The sequence below is a fragment of the Malaclemys terrapin genome, chromosome 19 (genome assembly GCF_027887155.1).
Source record: "Malaclemys terrapin pileata isolate rMalTer1 chromosome 19, rMalTer1.hap1, whole genome shotgun sequence".
NCBI lineage: Eukaryota > Metazoa > Chordata > Testudines > Emydidae > Malaclemys > Malaclemys terrapin.
This window is the reverse complement of record NC_071523.1, coordinates 10,149,509-10,172,962: the sequence shown is the minus strand read 5'-3', so window position 1 is coordinate 10,172,962 and position 23,454 is coordinate 10,149,509. Positions and strand designations below refer to the sequence as shown.

At 45.0% G+C, this 23,454-nt stretch overlaps 2 protein-coding genes across 2 annotated transcripts; both read left to right on the top strand.

The window, feature by feature from the left end:
• The first annotated feature begins 4,025 nt into the window (after positions 1–4,025).
• LOC128826166 (arylacetamide deacetylase-like 4) lies at positions 4,026–14,041 on the top strand. Its single transcript, XM_054009309.1, has 4 exons — positions 4,026–4,698; positions 10,947–11,163; positions 11,587–11,650; positions 12,985–14,041. Exons 1-4 carry the CDS (start codon positions 4,522–4,524, stop codon positions 13,757–13,759), a joined length of 1,233 nt encoding a protein of 410 aa, XP_053865284.1. The 5' UTR covers positions 4,026–4,521; the 3' UTR covers positions 13,760–14,041.
• Positions 14,042–14,142: 101 nt separating this feature from the next.
• On the top strand, positions 14,143–22,974 carry CFAP107 (cilia and flagella associated protein 107). The gene is made up of 4 exons (XM_054009310.1): positions 14,143–15,503; positions 17,929–18,042; positions 19,541–19,718; positions 20,807–22,974. Exons 1-4 carry the CDS (start codon positions 15,393–15,395, stop codon positions 21,049–21,051), a joined length of 648 nt encoding a protein of 215 aa, XP_053865285.1. The 5' UTR covers positions 14,143–15,392; the 3' UTR covers positions 21,052–22,974.
• The last annotated feature ends 480 nt before the right edge of the window (positions 22,975–23,454 follow it).

Sequence of the window (23,454 nt, the reverse complement as noted above, 5' to 3'; positions counted from 1 at the left end):
TCTGAGTCAAGCACGAGAGGGATGCCAAAACGGGGTACAATGTCTCTAAGGAGAATCTTCGCCACTGTGGCAGCAGTACAATTAGCAGTAGGAAAAGCTTCGACCCAGGAAGTTAGAGGGCAAACGAAAACAAGGAGGTGCTTTTTCCCAAAAGCCTTTGGCATATCTGCAAAGTCAATTTGAAGATGTTGAAATGGAGCAGCAGGCAGAGGTCTTCCACCCTTAATTTTGTTAAGAGGCGGAGCAGGTCCATTACGCTGACATGTGCTGCATGCTTTCACTATTGACAGACAGTAGGGTTGAATGCCTGGAGCATACCAAAAGCGAGCGATGGTGTCCACAAGGGCGTGCGTGCCGTAGTGACCCCCCTTATCATGGTGCCAGCGAACTACCATGGGGTATGTGGAGCGAGGGAGGCAGGCTCGGCCATCTGGCATAAGCCAGGTCCCTTTGACCAGAGTGGCTCCGAGGCTCTCCCACAACTGTAGTTCAGCAGCGGGTACTGGTACGGGGTGCGGTGGAGTAAAGGAGGAGGCTGCAATAGCCAACGTGGGCATGGCTAAGGGTAAGACGGCAGCCGTCTTGGCGGAGGCGTCAGCCAGGGCATTCCCACGGGTGACGGGGCTATCATCTTTAGTATGGGCCCGGCAGTGAACTACAGCCAGGACCGAGGGTTCTTGGAGGGCGTCCAAAAGCTTGTGGATGAGGGGGAGGTGCTGAATGGGTTTACCGGCAGCTGTCTGGAAACCTCGAAACTTCCAGAGGTGGATGTGACAGTGCACAACTCCAAAAGCATACTTGCTATCAGTAAAAATGGTAACGGTCTTACCAGCGGCCAACTGGCAAGCTCGGGCCAGGGCATAGAGTTTGGTGGCTTGGGCTCCCCAGTTGCCTGGTAGTGAGGCGGCCTCTTCAATGTCCCATTCAGAGGTGACTGCATAACCGGTGAAACGCTTGCCATCAACATAGAAGGAGCTTCCGTCCGAGAAGAGGATGCAATCAGGGTTGTCCAGTGGCACGTCAAACAGGTTGTCCCTTATCTGTAAGATGCTATAAACTACTTCCACACAGTTGTGCTGATCCTGGAGGACTGGCAGGTCAGGAAGCAAGGTAGCTGGATTAAGGGGCCCACACCTTTCAAAAATTAGGTTAGTGTCTTCTAAGAGTTCGGCCTCTAGCTGTTGCTGACGATGGGCCGAAAAGACTTGGGTTGTGCCCCTACGCAGAAGGGCTGACAAGGCATGAGAGGTCCAAACCATGGTAAAATGACCCAGGGTCAGGCTCTTTGCCTTTGTGATCAGCAGGGCAGCTGCTGCCAGAGTCCGGGTGCAGGATGGGGTTCCCTGAGCGACAGGGTCGATCTGCTGAGAGTAAAAAGCAAGCGGGAAATGGTGGGGCCCGCTCAGCTGGGTAAGGACGCCACTAGCAATTCCGCCCCTCTCGTGGACAAAAAGGTGAAAGGGTTTGCTGTAATTGGGGGGGCAGAGAGACATGGAGGAGGCCACACTGTCCTTGAGTAACTGAAAGGCTTGGATTGTGTCCGGGGACCACTGCAAAGGGTCAGGAGCAAGGTTAGCAGTGAGTCGGTGGAGCGGTTTGCTTAACTCCCCGCAGGACCACAACCAGGGGCGACAGAAGCCAATTAATCCTAAGAAACCTCGAAGTTGTTTCTTGGTGTTTGGCAGAGGGCAGTTTTGGATAGTCTTTATGCGGACTGGGTCCATTTGTCTCCCCTCTGGGGTTAACAGGAAGCCCAGATATCGGACCTTCTGTGAGACCCACTGAATCTTGTTAGGGTCTACCTTGTGGCCTCTGGTGTGTAGGTATAATAAAAGTGCCTTACCATCGATGCGGAGGGCAGCTTCTTCGCGGTTACCTAATAGGATGTCATCTACGTATAGGACTAACGTGGATCCCTGCGTACTGGTGAAGCCTTCCAAGTCGTGGCGGAGGCATTGGCTGAAAATTGTGGGGCTGTCTCTGTAGCCTTGAGGAAGTCGTTGCCAGACATAACTTTGTCCCTCCCAGGTGAAGCCAAAGAGATACTGAGAGTCTGGGTGCACAGGAACGCTGAAAAAGGCTGATTTTAAGTCAATAACAGTGAACCACTCAGCATCTCAGGGGATTTGGCTGATGATAGTAGCTGGATCAGGAACTACTGCATAAAGAGGGACCACATACTGATTAACAACCCGTAGATCCTGTACAAAGCGCCAACGAATAGGGTCTCCGTCCTTTTTAGGAGGCTTTTTGACAGGCAGTATAGGGGTGTTACAGGGAGTGCGCTGAGGGCGGACTAGTTTTTGTGCAATGAATCCCTCGATAATGGGGCGGATGCCCTCCCGGGCTTCCAGCGACAGGGGGTATTGAGAGACTGACGGGGGGGTTAAGGAGGGCTTCACTTGAATCCTTACTGGCTCTGCCGAAAGGAGCAGGCCAACATCAGTGTCAGAAATTCCCCAGAGGGTTAAAGGCAAGTCAGTGAGGTCAGGGGAGAGAGATGGGGGGGTTTCCCAATTACCCTGAGTTGGGGCCGAATCTCCTAACAATGTCATCAATAATCCTACCCCTTCAGGAGTGCAGGTTAAAGTAGCCTCAAGCTTACAGAGTAAATCCCGGCCCATCAAAGGGATCGGACAAGCTGGGGAAAAAAGAAAACGGTGAGAAAAACATTTATCAGCATAAATAACATTTAGAGGCAAAGGGAGTCCCAGAGACTGTGGGTTGCCCTCCACCCCAGTTGCAGTTTTAACCTCAGAGGATAGCCAGGGAGAGGGGGCATGATTTAAAAGAGAGAAAGTAGCTCCAGTATCAATGAGGAAGGAGACAGGCAGTCCTTGGACTGAAAGGGTTAGACGAGGCTCTTTGCTGGGAGGGGAGAAAGTGAGGAAGGAGCCGGCTAAAGACATTAAGGAAATAAGACCATCACATTGTTTGCCTTCGCCCCCGGGGTACTGTCATTGAGGAGGCTGAGTTTGCTGCAGCTGCTGCTGTTGCCCGTAGTTGATCCAGGCCTGGGGAACGGGCTGAGCTGGTGGTGCAGGGGTGTATTCGTCCCTGCTGTAAGTATCTGCGGATGCGACCGGACCCTCTGGGCGTCCCCAGGGGAGGGGTATGCAACCTGCTGCATCTGCTTGATTTTTTTTGCCTAGTAATTACTTCTCCCAAGGTGTGCCCTTCCATTTCCCCCTTATCCCTCTGCAGAGATTCCGATCTGGAGTCCTGCAGATTCCCCTCTGCGCCCTGGAGAGAGTCCCCCTGCGGAGGAATAGGGGCAGGTGCAGTGGGGACCAACTGACGAGTCAAAACACGCCGTGGTTTACACCCTTCATCGAAATAACATGGAGGGGGTTCACTCTCGGGAGAATACCTGACTGCCATAATTTTTAAAGATTTCCACAGCTCTGCTGCTGTGTCCCAACAAAACCAGTAACATAACTGTCCCGGATGGTCTTTTTCGATCTGGCTCCTTACTCCTCTTAAGGCAGCCTGTTCGAAAGAGCCATACGAAGGCCACCTCATCTCCGGGTCGGCCAATACCGCGGTATACCCAGTCCAATTCCTTACACACAGTGTGTACAACTTCTTCCTAGACATTCTTGTCTGTACTGGGAGTTTCCCTTCATTCCATAACTTATTTACAATCCCCAACGGACTCTCAAGAGGCACGCTAGTCCCTTGACCCATGGTGTCTGACAGGAGCCCTCCAACTGGCGTTTACCCTGCTGTCCAGTACATGACCCCTCAATATTGAATTGGCTGGGAGAAATCTCCCGTGGCGCCTGCCAATTCGTATATGAGTGGTCTGACCACTGGACAGAGGCACCGCACCAGAAGGAAATCCCGGACGAGCCCCCAAATTGTTAGGTAAAAAAGCAAGTCCTCACTCACCTCTCCAGCACCCGAGTTTGTGCGGAGTTGGTATGGGGCTCACAATCTGTCACAGACCAGACACCAATTCGTTGATCAACGGGCTCACACTATCCTTAGCTTGAAAGGCTTCAGAGTAAGTGTGACAAGTTTATTAGGGGTGAGCATCAATATTTATACACAGAAGTAAACAAAGTGATTAACAGATCATAATGGTCATGCATAATCAATCAAGATTCTACAGGATAAAACAGGTTAAAATGTAAATTCAAAAAGAGAAAAGGGGAGATGGCTACTTAAGGGGAGGGGGGTGTCATGAGTAGTTCGCAGGTCAGAGCTTTGATTAAAAGTTCAGACAGAGATATCAAGTCTGGGTTAAGTTTAAGCTCATCAAAAGTTCAGACTCAACACTGGCATATGCACAGCTGTGAGAATCATTGACATATTACAGTTCCAGACCTTGAGGACTCCGCAGCATTTGCTAACTAACCGAGAGGCCTTTGCACGACCTGTAACTGAGAAGGGGAAAATTCATCCTAGTGCAGCCTGATTACAGGCAGAGGTGCTCCAGAAACAGGAAGTAACACATCAAAGAACGCAGGAGTCAAGCGAAAGTCAGATTCCTGGCTAGGTCCGGCCTCGTTGCATGAAATGGAGTTTGTTTATGCACTGCTGGTGTTAGTACTGGCAGTTTTCGTTGCTGCTTTCATATTGTTAGTCGTGGGGACAATTTATTTTGATCTCTCCAACTCAGAAATCCCTCTTGGAGTGGACCAGCCTGTAAGGCTCCGAATCGTTCATAGTATTTTGATTGGCACAGCGGTTCTGGTGAGTTTACCGATTCTGACAGGTGGGGTACTTAGGTGAGTGTTTAAATGTCACTCTAAGCATAATGCAAATGCCGGAAATAGGAATCCTGCCAGATGCATTTACTTGTGGTGAAGATAGGATGCTACTTTTATGCTTTTTGGCTGTACTTAGGAAGCAGTCTCTAAATCTAGACTCTTTACCTTTGTAGTGCATGTACAGACAGATTCTGCTTGGCTCGTAAGGTGGTACCTAGTGGGGTGCACCCCAAAGGATTCAAAAATCATGAATCAGGCCCTAAAAATCATGAGTTTTTCCTTTTTTTAAAAAGATGATAAATGTTGGGCTGCTTTTATTCCCTCCCCCAGTTCCAGACCCTTTAAGGCTGCACTCGGGTCATGTTTACAACTCTCTCTGCAACCATGAGGGCTAGAAACTTTGTTTTTGAATAAAGGCTGAGATTCTCATGAAATCACAGAATCTCAGGAGCAGGGGCGCTGAGCAAAACACCTTGTGTTGTGAGAGTCATGATACAATCATGACGTTTGGCAACACCACACGGTGAGGAACCTTTCCTTGCTCCACACCACATGCAGAGCCTGCCGCAGGGCCAGGCAGAAGTGCAGTCCCAGCATTCTGGGGAGTGCAGGGTCACTTCCAGCCCTACTCTCCCAAGGGCATGTGGCTCACCAAAGGGGACAGGTGGGAACCAGAGCCCTGGCTCTGCCCCCTCTATTAGCTGGCCAGTCGTGTGGAGAGGGGTAAAATGCACCCCACAAATAAACTCTTCAGATTATTTAAAAATAAAAGCAAAACAAAACAAAGACATACTTGTTTCTCAGCTGGGAATATCTACAGTTGTAATAGCCCAAATAGGGTGGAATTCTGTAACACAATGCGTGCTTACAGTTCACAACAAGAATGTAATGAGTCGTTTTGAATTTTTAACAACCGGGTCCTGGATTTTCCAGCTTCCCAAACCAGAAAATCCAGTTCTCTGTCTCTCTTATTAACCATACACTGGCTGCTTTATAATAAGTCGGCTTTACATGCTGCAATATAAGTGACTGGGTTTAGAACATTTTTAAACTGGGAATAATTTAAAAAAACAATGCATATACTGAGGCAACAATATTGTTTGCAGTTGCTTTATTTCAATTGTTTTGGTATCTAGAAAATACAACTGTACAAATCAAGTCACCCAGTGGTTATATATAATCAAAACCATGAGTATAAGCTTTTTAAAGTTACCAGAGCCTTACAGAACTTAAATCACTACTCTACAGAGTCTGCTTAGTTTGGTTATCTTCAGTGTCAAGTGTAGGGAACATATTTATTTACAAGCAAATTCATTACCAGTTTAATAAAATGCCTTTCATAGGTAAGTACTTTACTGAGAGATAGTCATGCAGTTTTGTCGCTGTGTTATCCCCAGGATATTAGAAAGACAAGCTGGGTGAGGTTATATCTTTTATTGGACCAACTTCTGTTGGTGAAAGAGACAAGCTTGCGAGATTACACACAGCTCTTTGCCCAGACCTGAAGAAGAGCTCTGTGTAAGCTCACTAACTTGTCTCTTTCACCAACAGAAGATGGTCCAGAAAAAGACAGCCATTGATGGACCTCTCCTCCATGAACTTATCTAATACTTTTTTTAATCCAGTTATACTTTTGGCCTTCACAACATCCTGTGACAATGAGTTCCACAGGTTGCCTGGGCATTGTGTGGAGACATACTTTTTGTTTGTTTTAAACCTGCTGCCTATTAAACTAATTCTGATTTCAATTAACACACTGCGGTGTTAGTAGTGGAAATGAGCCCAAATTCTGAGCTAATAATCTTCTGACTCAAGAGGCAAGTGACAAATACCCAGATGTTATCAAGTGAGGCAGTTTGCATCAGAAGAAAAGGAAAAAAAGAGGACAGGACAGAAGATGATTGCTCTGAAGTGCCTGAGATGTATGATAGGGTCTGAGAGTGGCATAGAGGGAGTAAACCATGACACGTTACATTTTTTTGGAAGAAACAAATTTAATGGGTTATGGCTTCAATAAAATTCCAAATAATATGTTATGGTTTTGAGTCAACAATACCATATAGCACATTTGGACCATAACCATGAGCCTCATATTGAGAGCTTAACGTTACTGAATATTAAACTATTCTGGTGTCATTAGCCTGCTAATGTCACTCTCGCTCCCAGAAGAAGTCACCTTGCCAGGCTCAAGGACAATTGCACTGATATAACTGCCCACTGCTAACATTATCTGTGGTACAAAGTCCCATTGGGTCTAGATTAGACAATCACCAGTGAACTGGGCTCACAGTCACATTCATTCAGGGTATTTTCCCTTACATCTTATACCCCTTGTTGATTCTTGTAAACAGTGCATTAGGGCTCTGCTAATTCCTCATGCCTTTATGTAGCAAATTCAAGGTTTTTTTCTTCCCTTGCTTTCAATTCTTTCCCTCAATACCTCTCCTAGCTGATCTCCTTTAACTTCTTTGCTCATACCGTCACTCTACCCATAACTAGAGCTAGTCAAAAAAATTTCAGACAAATATGGTATTTGCTGAATAATGCAGTTTTGAATCACGTTCGCGAATCTGACAAATTTGTGGAATAGTTTTGGCCAAATAAATTAAACTGAAAAATTCAAAATACCACATTTCAACATTTTCAAAACAAACCGTCTCAATATTTTCATTTCAAAATGACTTTTGCATCCAAATTTGCCTAAATTTGTTTTTTTTAAACAGGATTTAAAAAAACTCAGCACTGAAACAAAATATTTTGTTGGACCCAAAACAGACAATTTTTAAAAAAACAACACTTTTTTGTTTTGGGGCAACCCACAATAATTTTTATTTGATTTCTTGGTTTGGCCAGAGAACCAAACAATCTCCTTTGCTGCAGATTAAGCCCATTACTTCTTGTCCTAACTTCAGTAGATTTGGAGAATAATTGATCACCCTCTTTTTTATAACAGCCCTTAACATATCCGAAGACTGTTATCAGGCTCCCCGTCAGTCTTCTTTTCTCAAGATTAAATATACTTTTCTTCATAGGTCAGATTTTTTAACCCTTACATCATTTCTATTGCTCTCCTCTTTACTCCCCTATTTATCCACAACCTTCCTCTAGTGTGGCATCCAGAACTGGACACCTCCTTTGTCTGCTTCTCACCCACACATCTCCAGGTCTCTTTGATGCCCATTCCAAACGTATCCACCAAACCACCACTCTTGCCTCATCTAAGTCCCTCTTAAAGCCTTAAAGCTTGCGAAGCCCACAGGAAGTGAAATGATTAAAATGGAATTTACAAAAGCAAACAAACTTGGAGCCCAATCCAAAGTCCGTGGAAGACTCTCATTGACTGTACTCGCCTTTGGAGCAGTTGGTTGGTCATTAAGGCTGCCCAAACTACTTCACTTCATCCATTCCAACTGTCCTCCACTTCCTGTTTGTTCGCTCATTATGTCATGTTTCAATTCTAGATTGTGAGCGCTGGTCTGTGAGCTGACTAGAAAATTTTTTGGGCATGATGCAAATAAGAAACAATAAATAACTTACACAACATGCCTCATTACTAAGGGTACACAAACCCAGAGAGTTTCATGTTCTCCTCATTCTTTATTAATGTAACTGTGACATTCCCCATCGTATAATCTGGATGGCTGAACAACTGTGTCCCCTCAGTGCTCCAATTTGGGTGTCGTTTACACTGCTTTGCTGTGAAAGAAACAACTACTGGTGTGTGTGTGTGTGTGGGGGGGGGGTATAATAGGCCATGGGAGGCTCTTGCGGAGTTTGGCAGCAAAGTTTTTGCTTTAGCATGCCCCAGGAAGGTTCCTTCCGGGGTAGCTGAGGAGGCGGTATGTGGTATGCAGCTTCCCAGGTTCATCAGTAATCTCTTCGGACTCCAGAGAGATTGTTGAGGAACCCAGGAAGCTGAGTAGCAAATATCGCCTCCTCAGCTGCCCCAGAACCTGCATGGAGCATATCAAAAACATCAGGAAGAGACGCTTTTCCCCAGGGCGGCTTGGGGTCTGGGAAGGGGAGGCCTGCCCTGGGGCTTCTCCAGGTGTGTGTGTGTGGGGGGGGGGCTCGGGGCATCTCTGGGCAGGTGAGGTGGGGGCTCGGGGCTTCGGCCAGCCTGGGGCTCCTCTGGTCAGCCCAGGACTCCTCTGGATGGAGGAGGACTGCTCTGGGCTTCTCTGGGTGGGGGGAGGCTTGTGGCTATGGCTGCAGGGGGGCGGGGCTTGTGGCTTCAGCCATGGTGGGGGCACGGGTAGAAGGGGTGGAGCCAGTGGCTAGCCTCTCTGAAAGGAGGCTCCACCCACCACCCATGACTGGTGGTTCTGCTCCCACACAGTGTCTAGCATATAAATTACTCCCAGGTGAATTTCATGAATGCTCTGGCCAGCCAATCATGAATTGTATTGTGGAGTGACACCAGGTGACACCAGCAAATCCTCAGCCCCAGCCTTGTCCCCCAGAAATGTGCATCTTGTACTGCCCAGCACCCCCCTGGACAATACAAGCTCATAGAAAGTCCGTCATTTCATCTGTGGAAAATGATATGCACCAGCCCTGTTATCTCATGTGGAGGTTCCCAAACACTTCAATCCTACCATACTGCTTTAGCTAAAAAACAATAAAACAAATTTATTAACTACAGAAAGATAGATTTTAAGTAATTACCAGTAATGAGGCATAAAAGTCAGAACTGGTTACAAAGAAAATAAAAAGATAAGCCATAAACTAATACCTAAGTTAGCAAGCTAAATGGAGTTAAAGAAAAGTTTTTTCTCACCATATGCACTATACAATCTTTACTGGCTCGAAGCCTCCAGACAAGTACTCCTCCCACACTTCAGTGTTTCTTCAGGCATTGTTACTGCTGTGAGCAGAGAGGAATGGAGGAGAGAGAGGAGAGGTAATTTGTGTTGTGTGTGTTGTCTCTTCTTATGCTATTCTCCCCTCTTTGAGGATTATCTCCAGCTGGAGTTCAGGTGACAGCCAGTCTGTTTACATGGGAACCCCCAGTTGTTCCATTGTCAATAGGTAAAATTCTCGCACATGCCCTTCTTTCTGCCAAAGAATGGCTGCTTAGCTAGGTGATGGTCCACTTGACTTTGTTGACACCTGATGTTGCTTTGTCTTTTGTTTCTGAGGAACTGGTTTGTGCCTGCTGTTCTAAACTTGGAGCAAGTTACAGCAATGTTATAAAGTAGAATCTTATAACTTTACATACAATGTTGATTCACATATTTTATCAGGACAATAAGGTTCAGCAGATTATGAGTTTTCAAATGATACCTCACAAGGCATATTTTGTACAACATTTATCATGGTCTTGTAAAAGTGGTGAACATTGGGAAACAGTCTGTCACAGTAACTATGTGCATTACTTTATTGCTGTTATCAACTAGAAACTGAACCACAAGGAGGAAAAAGCCAGACTGACATCTGACTAGACATTACTGACAACGTACATGCAGATCAGTAGGGCCAATCGGTTGTGTCAGATTTCTAAAGTGATTTCAGCATGGCTATGGATTTGGATGGGGGATAGACCATCTCTTTTACAGCCTGTAAGTGAGTGAGTGAGTGTGCAGTGAGGGTTGTTACATTGGGAACATTAATTTCCTACACTGGTTACAGAGACTAGAATCCATTCCTTATTTTTACCTACCATTTGGATGGCAAATTACTCTGTGGGCCAGCTTGATTTTCAGCCTGCTTTTTTTTAAGGGCGGACCAGGTGATTGGTAATGGGGTACATGGTAGAATCCTTTGCTTCTAATTGCTGGTATAATGAAAAATCATTGTTGCCTGAATTCTGGTTGGTGACCTCTTCTCTCAGTCCTTGTGGATGAGTGTCCATATCAAGAAAACCACTGCTACAGTTGTTACTTATCTGCTCCCTTGGTGGCACTCTTAGCAGAATAACTAAGGACTGAATAACCTAAGGAGACCAAACTCTCCAGTAAAGGCAGAGGACCAGTGATAACGCAGTGTGTGGAGATGGCTGCATAGACATTGCCTGCACTTCATTTCTCTGTGGTGCTGCTGCTGTTGTTATTTTTATTTTATTTATCCATATTGTGCTAGTGCCTGGAACTCTACACTCATTATTTTTTTTCTGTATGAGCTCCAGACTTTTGATCCTGCCTTAGTTTCTCCAAAGAGAGCACAGCGTATGCCTATCGAGGAGAATGGAGTTTCTTTATGCGAATCCCTGGTCTCTTTCACGCTAAACAGGGGAAGATTTTGGAGAAGCTGGGTCTGTGCAGTCAACTTCGCTTCACCCGCTATATGCGACGGGGAAAGAAATTAGGGGAGGACCCAAAGCTCTTCATCAAGGACCTGCAGTTTGGGAAGGTGCCAGTGAGGATTTACCAGCCTAGAACGCCTTCTGCTGGCCGGAGGAGAGGGGTCATCTACTTTCATGGAGGAGGCTGGATGTTTGGAAGCATTGGTAAGATATTTAACAGAAAAAAATATGCTGGATAAAGATAAAAAGTCACTCCGTTTTTACAAACATCAAAGGGAAGTTGGTTTGGGCCTGAGATTTGGGAGAAGGTTTGAGGTTTGACTCTTCACCAACAAATACACACATACTCTGGCAGATGTTGGCTGCAAGAAGAGAAGACTTGGTGAACATTACATGGCTGTTCCAGACAGCGGGGCAGCTTGGAAAGAGGTGTGATATCATGATGAGCAAAGGGGACAGTGAGAAATGAAGCCGGGATAGTGCGTAAAGGGTGGGGAAGAGCAGGACTTAGATGGGGGAAAGGAGAGAATTGTCATTTCCCTTAAATGCATCAGAGAGCTAACAGGGTATAGAGTTGCTACTCCTTAGAGCGCTAGCAAGGCACCAATGAAAACATTTGTTTTCCAGATTCCTATGAACCCGTATGCCGCTACATCGCCAGAGAAAGTGAATCGGTGGTCGTGTCTGTTGAGTAAGTGAGCCTGGTTCACTTCTATTATCTAGGACAGTGTTTCTCAAACTTGGGACGCCACTTGTTTAGGGAAAGCCCCTGGTGGGCTGGGCCCGTTTGTTTACCTGCCCCAGCCGCAGGTCCAGCCAATCGTGGCTCCCACTGGCCGTGGTTTGCTGCTCCAGGCCAATGGGAGCTGCTGGAAGCGACGCAGACCGAGGGACATACTGGCCGCCGCTTCCGGCAGCTCCCATTGGCCGAGAACAGCGAACCACGGCCAGTGGGAGCCGCGATCAGCCGGACCTGTGGACGCGGCAGGTAAACAAATCGGCCCGGCCCGCCAGGGGCTTTCCCTACACAAGTGTCGTCCCAAGTTTGGGAAACACTGATCTAGGAACTAGTTACTCTGTATTGTGATAGCCACTAGCTGCACTGTTCTAGGGTGCCCCCCTTCTCAGAGGACTATATTTTCAAGAATCCAGGCGGTTCAGCAAGATGCTCAAGTTGACTTTATGATTTTGCAGCTTTTCACTGCTTTTGTGCTGAGCTCAACAGAACAGACCCAGAATAAGATTGCTGTATATGAGCACCTTTTTCCATCTGATGGGGAAGAAAAAAACTGGAAAGAAGTTATCAGACCATTTTAATAAAAAGCAAATCTATCTTGCACCCAGCAGTTAGCATAAAGTTGTCAGATATTGAGCCAAATCTTCATCTTAAGTCCGCAAACTCCCATTGAGACCTTGAGGTAAATGGGAATTTTGCCTGAATAAGAAATAAACAAGAAATATTTGTATTTCCATAGCACCAACAGTAAAAAATATTGTTGTTGTATAACAGTAGCACTTATAAGAGCTAAGTATTATGATTATAGGCGTCAACCAAAACTGGGGTCGCATGATGCTGATCCCAATACAAAGACAGTAAGAGACTGTCCCCATCCCAAAGACCTCACAATCTAAATAGATAACACAGACAAAACAAGTATAATTAATCCCCATTGTACGGATGGGAAACGGAGGATTAAAAAAAGAGATTAAATGACTAAGCCAAGGTCCCTCAAGGAGTCCGTGGCACAGCTGGGAATCAAACGCGGCTCTCCTGAGTTTCAGTCTAATGCCTTAACCAGAAGACAATCCTCAGCATTTGGCCCTGCTGGTCATAGTTTATCTGTGATCTGCAAATATAGGAATGATCGTTTGGAGGGCGGGTGCACGTTTATGAGGTAATATTGGTGTCCATGGCTGCACAACAACAGGAGGGCTGAAAGTGGAGGAGTTTGTAGCAAATAAATGTCCAACAAATAATAATGATTGTTTTCCATTTTTATAATCACTGACTCGTTGATATATTAGGTATCGTCTGGCGCCAGAGCACACGTACCCAGCACAGTACGAGGACTGTCTCACTGCTACCACACACTTTATGAAGACTGCAGAAGACTATGGAGTGAATCCTGCCTGTATTATCATTAGTGGGGACAGTGCTGGGGGCAATCTTGCTGCTGCTGTTTGCCAAACACTAGTGAGTAGATCAGACCTTCCAAAGGTGCATGCTCAGGTCTTGATCTATCCATGCCTCCAGGCAATAGACTTCAATTTGCCCTCATATCAGCAAAACTGTGCAGTCCCCATCTTGTTCAGGGAACGTACGGCTTTTTATGTTCTGCACTACCTCAAGGGGGACGCGTCATTTTTGGAAGATGTCCTGGAGGGTTCCCATATGCCTGTAGATGTAAAATTGAAGTTTAGAAAATGGCTAAGTGCAGACAATATCCCTAAGGAATTTAAGGTCAGCGGGTACAAACCAAAGGTGCCCATCGAATGCTCAAATGAAGTTTATGAGGCAGTTAGAAATTTTTGTGAGCCAGCCTTTTCCCCACTTCTCGCTGAAGATGCTGTTGTTCATCAGCTCCCTGAGTCGTTCATCTTGACTTGTGAGCATGACGTGCTAAGGGATGACGCCCTGTTATACAAGAAGCGATTAGAGGACGGCGGTGTGCCAGTGACCTGGTACCACATTGAGAATGGATTCCATGGAATCATAAGCCTGTTTGATAATGGCAGGTTGTCATTTCCCGCTGGAAAAAAGGGACTGGACAACATTGTAAACTTTCTCAGAAGCTTATAAAAACAATCTTCTCAAATATTGGGTCTTATATTTCCTCTGGTCTTCATATATGCCCCCAAAGTCTGGGAAGAGATCTATAGGAACAGTATCTTATATCACATGATGAGCTGCCATGACCTGGTTTCCGTTGGTGATGAAGTTCACAGGCTTGTGTGAAGTCCCTTCTGTTACTGGGTGGAATGTTGATTACACACTTACATATTTTAAATGATTTTTTTGCATCATGCTGCAAGCTATTGTCTTTATAAATATCAGTAAATATTAAAGAAGATTTGTAATTGATTTTCTGGTTTGACCCATTTGATTCAATTATGGCCTGACTGTTAATCCTTCCATGGAGAGATATGGTGCGTGTGTGCTTATGTGTGTAAGTAAAAGTACATGCCACCTACATCACAACATTATGATGCAAAGTCTATGCACTGCAGTACTTTTGGAGAGCGGTACCAGCATCCAACTTACATGCAGCTGCAGTAGTGAAACCCTTGGTCCTTTGTCTTCTGCAAATTTAAGGGTTCATTATGGACCATGGAATATTTTTCATCTCAGTGCAGAATATTACTTATACTGCATTACACAAAGATTAGCCAAACATTTTATGATTACCTCTTTTTATTTTGCCCAGTGTGCCACACCTGTAAATAGAATGAAACATGAAAAAAGATCATTGTTGTCCATCTAATGTGCCCACCAAAATCATGGTGCCGTGAAGTAAACATCTTTGCTACATCCCTCTACAGAAACATCAGAGATGCTTCTGCGCTTCCATTTAACAATGCTCCACTACTTTTCAATAAGATCCAGTGTTGTATCAGTTTAATCTCATATTCTATTAGGGAACTAAAATCTTCCCCTACAGTGAAACACACTTGATGATTTGCCTGCACTGTTTTCTCTTTCACTTCTATGAGTAAACGATGTTCCCCCTTATGTACAAGACTCTATTAGGAAATCACAACCTTTCTGGGAACCGTCCTATAAAATGCAGTTAATTATATCCCTGCTATCGAATTCTATAAGATGGTTAAAAAAATTCTGTAGAAAGGATAACATGTTCGATTTTTTTTTTTTTAGGTTTAGGTTTAGAGTAATTTCTACAAAAACCTGCTTAATTTCTGTAGTAATCTTATTGCTGTATCCCTACTAAATTCTATAAGCATTCCTTAAAGCTAGACCCATTGCCCTGTCCAAATTTCAACTCCAGTAATTATGTCCTTTGTACTCTGTCTTTGTAATGTACAGCACTGTTGGGCTACTTTGTTTTTAAATTACCTTATGCACAGTGTAAAGATCCAACCCTGCTCCCATTGAAGTCAGAAACAAAACTCCATTTATCTTCAATGCGGCAGGAGCCTCTCTCTCTTAGGAGTAGGATCCGCTGTTGCTTAGAGAGTGTTTGCATCCATTGACGATCACCATGGAGACAGCAAACAATAAAGATTCCAAGGCAGGGGAGTTCCACACATTAACTAGCTCACCCTGCACACAAGCAGAGAGAAGCATAGATCCCGTTCTGCCTGATCTCCGCTGCATGAACACAGAACCACCATTCACCTCCCAGAAGGGGAAGGGCAGAGGAACCATTGATACTACAGGAGTGGACGGGAAAGGGTACTGCTGAGACTCAAGAAGCATGCTTACGTCTCAGAGGGATGTGCAGGAATGGTACCTTCCCAGCTGGAAAATAAAACCAGAGTATTCCACGAAAGTGCTCATTGGAAACTGGTTGGAAGAGAGGAAAAGGGTAAGAAGGGATAAAAGAAAAGGGAGAATGGGAACAGAGAGGGTCAGACCTGATGCTCTGGAGATGATCAGCCACCAGACTTAGGGAAGTTTGGATCCAGGCCTGTCTCAAAAGAGAAACAAAGGCAGAACCTTGGGTGCCTTGACCACAAAGTTCACTGGCCTGCTTCCATTTCTAGTCAGGAGGGAGTACTCTTCCCACTGAGCCACTACTAAAGCAATGCCCAAGCATGATGGATGTGGTGTAGATGGAGAGGTTCTTACAGACAACACATAAAGTGGTGGCCCTGACAACTTTGGGCTATTAAAGATCCCATGGCACTTCTCCCAAGACCAGGTATGTTCACTCCAGTTTTCTGGTTCACTTCCAGTTGTGTAATTAAGTTCTGTCTACTTCCGATTCCCCATCCCCAGTGCTTTCAGGTGGATAGGAGATTCTTTGTCTCTTTGTCTTGCATTGTTATTAGGTTCTGTATAAAGGCATCCCAGTCAGCGGCAGCTGTATTTCAGTGGTGGGTGCAGACAACCCTGTACTAGCACATACACTTTGTAACCAGCTACTAAAATCTGTCAAGTGCCATGCGGTCATTGGGTAAAAGATGCCTTATAATGTTCATTTCAGGATTTGTATTATTCATTTTTATTGAATTCTGCTTTAGCATAGCTCTGTTTCTCACAGCGAGGCAGCCAACCCTGCAATCTCTTTTCTTTGATAAGGAAAACAGCTTATTTCATAATGACATGTCAGACATGTTCTTCCTGGGGGTGAAGCAATACCCTATTTTAAATAAAGAAAATAAACACGTTCAAGTTTTACTGCCTCAGACCCTTTTTTTTTTAAACTTTAGATCTTTTACTTTAGCATACTAGCATCGTTTATGTTCTTCACAGTCAGCCTCTCTCTTTCCACACATATGGTCTGTAGAAATGATCTTATATTTAAGTGGCACTTTTTATATCAATTTATGTCAAATTAATTTACAGATGGAACAAATTACATATATATAGAGAGAGCCTACATTGTAAGCTCTTTGAGACCAGGACTATCTTTACTCTATGCTTGTAGAGGACATAGCAAAATGGGATCCTAATCTTGGCTGTGGTCCCAACGCACCACTGTAATACATACAAAGAATATATACCCACCACTAAACTGCAGCCACCTCAGAGTGGGAACACGCAGCTGTTTAATAGCACACAACAACGCTGTTCAACAAAGACCTGATTACCCTTCTCCCTCAACAAACTGCTCCAAGTAGCAGCCGAATCTCCTTATAAAAAGTGCCATGGGGACTGGAATGACCACAGTTGTTCTGGATGTTGGTTCAGTATTGATTCAGAGAGAACTGCCTCCTTTTAAAATCACTCAAACTCCTTCTGGTAGCCCCCCACTATTTCCTGGAATCGCAGCAAAACTCGCACTCAGCCTGACACCACTTATCTTATGAGATCTGATGGGATCACAATGGGAAGAGATATTTGAAGGGTGTAGACATTATATAGGGAGAGGAATTATTTAGGGTGTTGCCTGGCGGTATAAAATAGGAGGAAATGAAAAAGGGAAAATGTAGGTTGCAGATCAGGAAACACTTCCTGATAGTGAGATGTATTAGACCATGAAATAATCTCCCAAGGGAAGTGGAAGAGGTCCCACCACTTGAGATTTTAAAAACTAGACTGGACAAAATCCCAGAAGATATACTGTAGGGAACAATCCTGCACTGGGTGGTAGATGGACCAAGGATCAAAATGAAAGTTGATCAAAATAAAAGTTGATCCTTTCCTTCCAGTAGCTAAGCCTACACTAGGTGAAAAAGTGTGGCAATAAGCCATTGGTGAGCTTGTAATGTCTACACATAAGAACCATCCCAGGCTTTTTACAATGGCCGGTTTTACTGGTTGATTGCAACATCTGAGCCAAGGTCTTCAGAGTAGGCCTTTGCAAGCAAAAAGTGTCTCCCAAGTGCAGCCAGGAAGTCATTAGCGTTGGGGCTTTGGGGTCCTTTGTAATGAGAGCCCCTGGGCAAATCTGCCAGATCTGTTCATTTTAATTCATTTGTTCCGTTGATCTTCAGAAGGCCGAAGGGGGACATTGTCGAGGGCACATGGGAGTCACCCAACTCAATGGGAGTTTGACACTCTAGTAAAGTGGTTATTAAGGGATTAACTGGGTTACCAGAGTACTATGGGTTGGAGCTGTGTTCCTGTTTAGTTCGTGTGTGTTTTCCCCCATTCTGTTTGTAGATAGTTGAATGAAGCAGAATGTTTTTTACCTGCAGTACTGTAAGCAGAGTGTGTTTGCTTACAGTGAGTGGTCCCTGTACAAAAGACACCTAATTGCACGTTGAGCCTTTGAAAATCTCTCCCAGTTGTTTCAGTGTGAATAATCGCTACATAGCGAGTGTCTCCTTTTGGATCTCTTTTAGTTTATAAAAGACACTGGGAAACCCAGCAACAGCATCTATGGGACTGACTTTATTCGCTTCCCTGACCACAGAATAGATCGAACAGTGAGGAGAACCATTATGAAGAAACTTGATGTAAGTAAAAAAATAGGGGTCTCAGGGATTGACTATACAGAGAGTTAGTACCCGGCAAACTGGAATGTGAATCTACAGCGCACCAGCCTACTGGGATCTGAATGGCCATATGGACTTTGCTACCATGTGCTAAAAGTTCTGTAGTATGCTTTGATCTACTGCTGTTTGAAACTGAAGCCTGGAGGGCTCTAGATTTACACCCTGGCTTGCCGTGCACTACATGGCCATGGAGACAAGACCTCTGAGTTAAGATTGTAAATGTCAGCATTCAAAACAGGCATGTATTAAATTTAAGATTAAAATCCTGCCCAAATGTGTGTGTGTGTGTATGTATCCGGGGAAGGTACAGAATGATAGTGGGCAAGTTAAGGCCCCCAGAGCCATCCCGCATGCTGCTTCAGGACAGGACGTCTTGCGGAAGAGGGAGAATACAAATCCCACAAGGCTTCTTGCAGCTCCCCCCAGTTGCTGTTGTTAACCTCTACATGTGTGCAGGGGGAATACAGAGACGGCTCTAGGCACCAGCACTCCAAGCATGTGCTTGGGGCGGCACGTAACAAGGGGCGGCACTCCGGCTCCTTTTTTTTTTCCCCGTGGGGCACAAAAAGCCGGGAGCCGGCCCTGAGCCGAGGTGAGCTGCGGTGGTGGGGGATGCGGGGAGGGCTGCAGGAAGTAACCCTGGGAGGGGGGTCAGAGGAACCGCTCCCCCCACCCCTAGCTCACCTCTGCTCCACTGCCGCCTGCTCCCCTGAGCCCGTCGCCGCTTGCCTGGGATGGGAGGGAGGGGTAGGAGGGGAAATGCAGCGCGCCCAGGGGAGGAGGCGGGGCCAGGGATTTGGGAAAGGGGTTGGAATCGGGTGGGGAAGGGGCGGAGTTGGGGTGGGGCTGGGATGGCACGGGACATTTTTTTTTGCTTGGGACAGCAAAAAACTTGGAGCCAGCCCTGGGGGAATAGGACATGTTTCCTAAGGAAAGGCATCCCCCAGCAGGGTGCCTGGAGCGGATCCTGTACTGCTGCAACACAGATGTGAACATGGAAGAGGCTCCTTGTCCCTCTTCTCACCAATGCACCCCCATGTAACAGGAAAGGAATTTGCACTCAATGGGGCCCAGATCCTCCAGAATGTTAGAGTTCTTCCCAAACACCACCCTCTACGTCTCTTCCTGCAAAATGCCCTCATCCCCAGACACCTTGATTATTTCCTCCAGATACCTGTACTGTATGTGTGTTTTAATGCCTCACAATACTTTAGTAACATAGTTTTTCAATTGCATACCTCACTGCACCTGCAAATGCCTGACTGTGTGTGTGTGTGTGTGTGCAAAGCTGCAAAATATGTACCTGTTTTGCAAGCGCAAAAGAAGGGGTTGGTTGGGGATTGGGTTCTGACTCATATTTGCCAGATCACCTGGGGCACAATCTGACCTAATAGTCTCCAGCACCTTTTAAATGCTCTGCCCGTACAAGCAATATGGTTTCGTGCACCTCTCTTTACAGGGCCTGCCAAAGCAGCATCTGTTTACGCAACATGAAGAACCGAGCAACCGCAATTTAGTAACTCAGTACGATGATCATTACAACAGACATGGCTACAATCCTGTGTTGCCTCCGCTCCGCAGATGGAATGGACAAAAGCTAGCCTGGCTCCCGGAGAAATCAGATTTCCCCATTTTCGGTACTTTTGAGTGTTATCCTGGTAGTTGCTCACAGGCAGAGAAGCAGTCTGGTCTAGTGGTCAGCATTCAAGCTTCAGGAACCAGAGACCTCTAAATTCTAACCTTTCGTCTCCAAATGGCTTGCTGTATCCCTTAGGCCAGTGACTTCCCCACTCTGCGCCTTAGCTTTTCCATCTATACAATATAAATAATCATAATTAATAATGCTTCTCCACCACAGAGGAGAGGAGTGAAGTTTAGTTAATGGACCAAACTTTCCTCCCATGTGCAACTCCCAGTGATAATAATGCTGGTATAACTGCTAGAAGAATTTGGCCGATTGGTTGTAAAATTCTTTGAAGATTAAAAGTGCCTCAGACTGAGTGCTAAGTGTTATGAACAGACAGGGTAGACTCTCTGTTAGTTTCCCATTGCATAAGCACAAAGTCATTAATGTCCTGTCTAGTGGTTAAAGCCGGGAACTTCTGAATTTGGGTGTTGAAGTACCCCAAGCTTCATTCTGAGTTTAAATGCTTATGGTTGAATGGGCATCTGCTTAATACACTTGTGGTTTCAGGGCAAAATTTACAAAAGTCCCTAAGTGACTTAGGAACTTAAGTCCCATTTTGATGTAGGAATGGGAATTAAGTGGCTAAATACCTTTGAGGATCTGGGCCTTAGAAGTGTAAGTCTCGTCAAGTGTCTAAGTCACTTTGGCTCCTAAGTCATTTAGGTGCTTTAGAAAATTTTACCCGTATTCTAGTAATTTGGTTCAGTTATTCAGGAAAAATTGTGAACTAAAACATTAAATGTAATTCCACTAACTTTTCTATGCACCAGAGGGTGTGCCTATATACCACTGTTCTCGACTGGATGGACTCGGAACTGCTCGCCTGTGTGTCATAGCTCCTCCACTGTCAACAGCTTGCAGTGCTTCTCCTTCCACTTGAGGAGTAAAGGTCTCTGGTCGTGGAGGAAGAGGGTCTGAATTCTGTCCTCGCTATTGTCACAAAGTTCTGAATTAACCCCATGTGCCCTGTGTTATGGAAACCCTAGTGGCCATGAATTTGTTTCTATTACTATGACATTTCATCATTATTTGTTCCAGAACCACCCACCAACTATGGCCTTTTTGAGCAACTAATGAAAAAATGGACCCACCAAGAGGCTGGAGTGATGAACAGTGTCTACACTGTTTCTTACGAGATGCCGCCTGTTTCTGCTTTTGCCGTTCGCCGACGTCCGGTCACAAATTACCACCGGTCCCCCCGCGATGGGCAGCATCTTCCCCACAACCTCAGTGCAAGTCTGGAATGTGACGGCGCACCAAAATGCCTTCAAGCTCCTGGGTAGCCGGTCAGAGACACGACCGCCATTGGCGCCACACTGTAGAGTGCTTATTGCAATACTATAACTGCTATTCAAATACAGCATCTTGCCCAAACACTAAGACTATTCTGGTTCATGTGCTATTGGCAGGAATAAGAATTAGGCTATAAAGATGGAGTGGTGTCTACTGGTTGGAGCAGAGCACTGGAATGTAGGGTGACTGCGTTACATTCCCAGCTCTGCCTTTGACCAATGGCAACTCCTCAGGGTGGATTTTGTTTCCCTCACTTGAATCAGACATCTGCATGATCTTTATGTGCTGCTGTGAATGGCTCTGAGTTCACCTTTGTGCATCAGCTTTGCCTTCTCACTGACAAAAGTCACCATCACCCACTGCCTCTACTGAGCAAGTGACCGTATTCAATTTAGGGGTGGGCCTTCTGTGCCTCTCCCTTGTGGAAAGAAGCAGTAGGATATATATTCCATATATAGGGAGAGTACCCTATATACACCTCTACCCAGATATAACACGACCCGATATAACACGAATTCGGATATAACGCGGTAAAGCAGCGCTCCGAGGGGCGGGGCTGCACACTCCGGTGGATCAAAGCAAGTTCAATATAACGCGGTTTCACCTATAACGCGGTAAGATTTCTTGGCTCCCGAGGACAGCGTTATATCGAGGTAGAGGTGTATTTATACACATTACACATGAGGACTGACATATATGACGGGGCCACTTATATTAGAGTCAATACAGGATCTCTCATGAGTGCAATGGGTAAAACATATGCTACTTCCATGGCATCTGCCTGTTTTGCATAGTTTTGTTTTACCTGAGCATTTGTAAAATGGTGTGAGGATCTTTGCCTACTTCATGGCTGTCCGTGTGAGGGGTGGGTGAATAATGATTATGAAGTGCTTTGAGATCATCAGCCTGGAAGGTACTATTACATACGTGCAAAAAGATCAAAATAAATGAATCAACACAGCCCTGTTCAGGCTAGGAAGAAGTTGGGGCATTTGATTGTGATTGAATTAGTTTGCAATTTGTAATGAGTTTGATTGATGCTTAGCAGAAATTCTAAGTGCTTAGTGGTGGAGTTAAATGATTTGGGTGAATACCATTTAGTCTTTCACGATAAATGGGATTTGACTAACTCTTAGACCTGTGTTGATTACATTTTGTACAGCCCCTTACACTGTGAATTCAACCTGATCCCTTACAGCCAGATTGTCCCATCCGAACTTACAGCTACGGAACTACTTGTGTAAGTGCTTGCCAATGTGAGTAAGCCTGGAACAATCAAACCCTAATATGAAGTCATGCCAATCATCCCATTGCCGAGTAAGGTGATATGTCAAATAAAGGGTGCAGAATCTGTCTCTCAGTTTTCACTTGCATTTTGCACTCAAGTATAATAATAACTTCTAAAGGGAGAAAGTTGTTGCAGAAAAACTATCTGTTTAGACGAGCCTTCAAACTGGGCAGAATACACAAACTAACTTTGTTTCCCTAAACTGATTTACAAAGTTCATATAATTGTGTGCATGTGGGGTTTTTGTTTGTTTGTTTGTTTTATTTAAAAACAAATTCAGTCAATTTTTAAAAGCAGAAATAAATCAATGCCTCCAGTTCAGTTCTCATGGGCAATCCTACAAAAACAAACTTCACAATAAGGAGAAAACCAGAGAGGGAGGGGGAGACCTCTTTAAAAGGTGTTGATTTAAACAGGTTTTTGTCATTGAATATATGGCAATTTCAATATCAACAATTTTATTGTCATAAATTATACAGGTGTCATTATAAAGTCAGGCATCTCTATTTAGGACAGGTTTCACAATGGTAATAGTTTTATACAGTGTGACCATTTCTCACTACTGCTCATTTCAGATTATGGGACAGGCTGTTACAGATTGCGATATAAATATTAAATTAATAAACAAACAAAGAAATAATACAAGGCTGTTTTGTTTTACTGACCTAATTTTTTAAAGCGGGTCTCTCTGTGTGCGTGCATGTTATTCTGCATTTAATTTTTACCTTTCCTTAGAGATAGGCCCATACAGAAAAATCCTACTCCAGATTTTGAAACCTCAAAGTTCAGTGATATCAGATCAGCACCTTATAGAAAAGGAAGGTCAGCTGCAACATTAGGATCAGGGTCCAGGTTTGGGATCCAACTCCTTCTCCCTTTGTTTGGGGATGATCAAATTTGGGGTTTTAGAGTTTACATTTCTGGAGTGGGGAGGGTGTCATGGTTAAATAATAGTTATTGGTTTTGGAAGGGCACAAGGAGATGAGTGAAAAGGCCCCAAGCTCTCCTATTACCATTTCTTCCCTGAGCACGAGTGGTGCACAGAAAGGGAGGGTTCCAGCAGGATACTACAAGAGATGGGCTCAAGCCACCACATCTGAAGTCC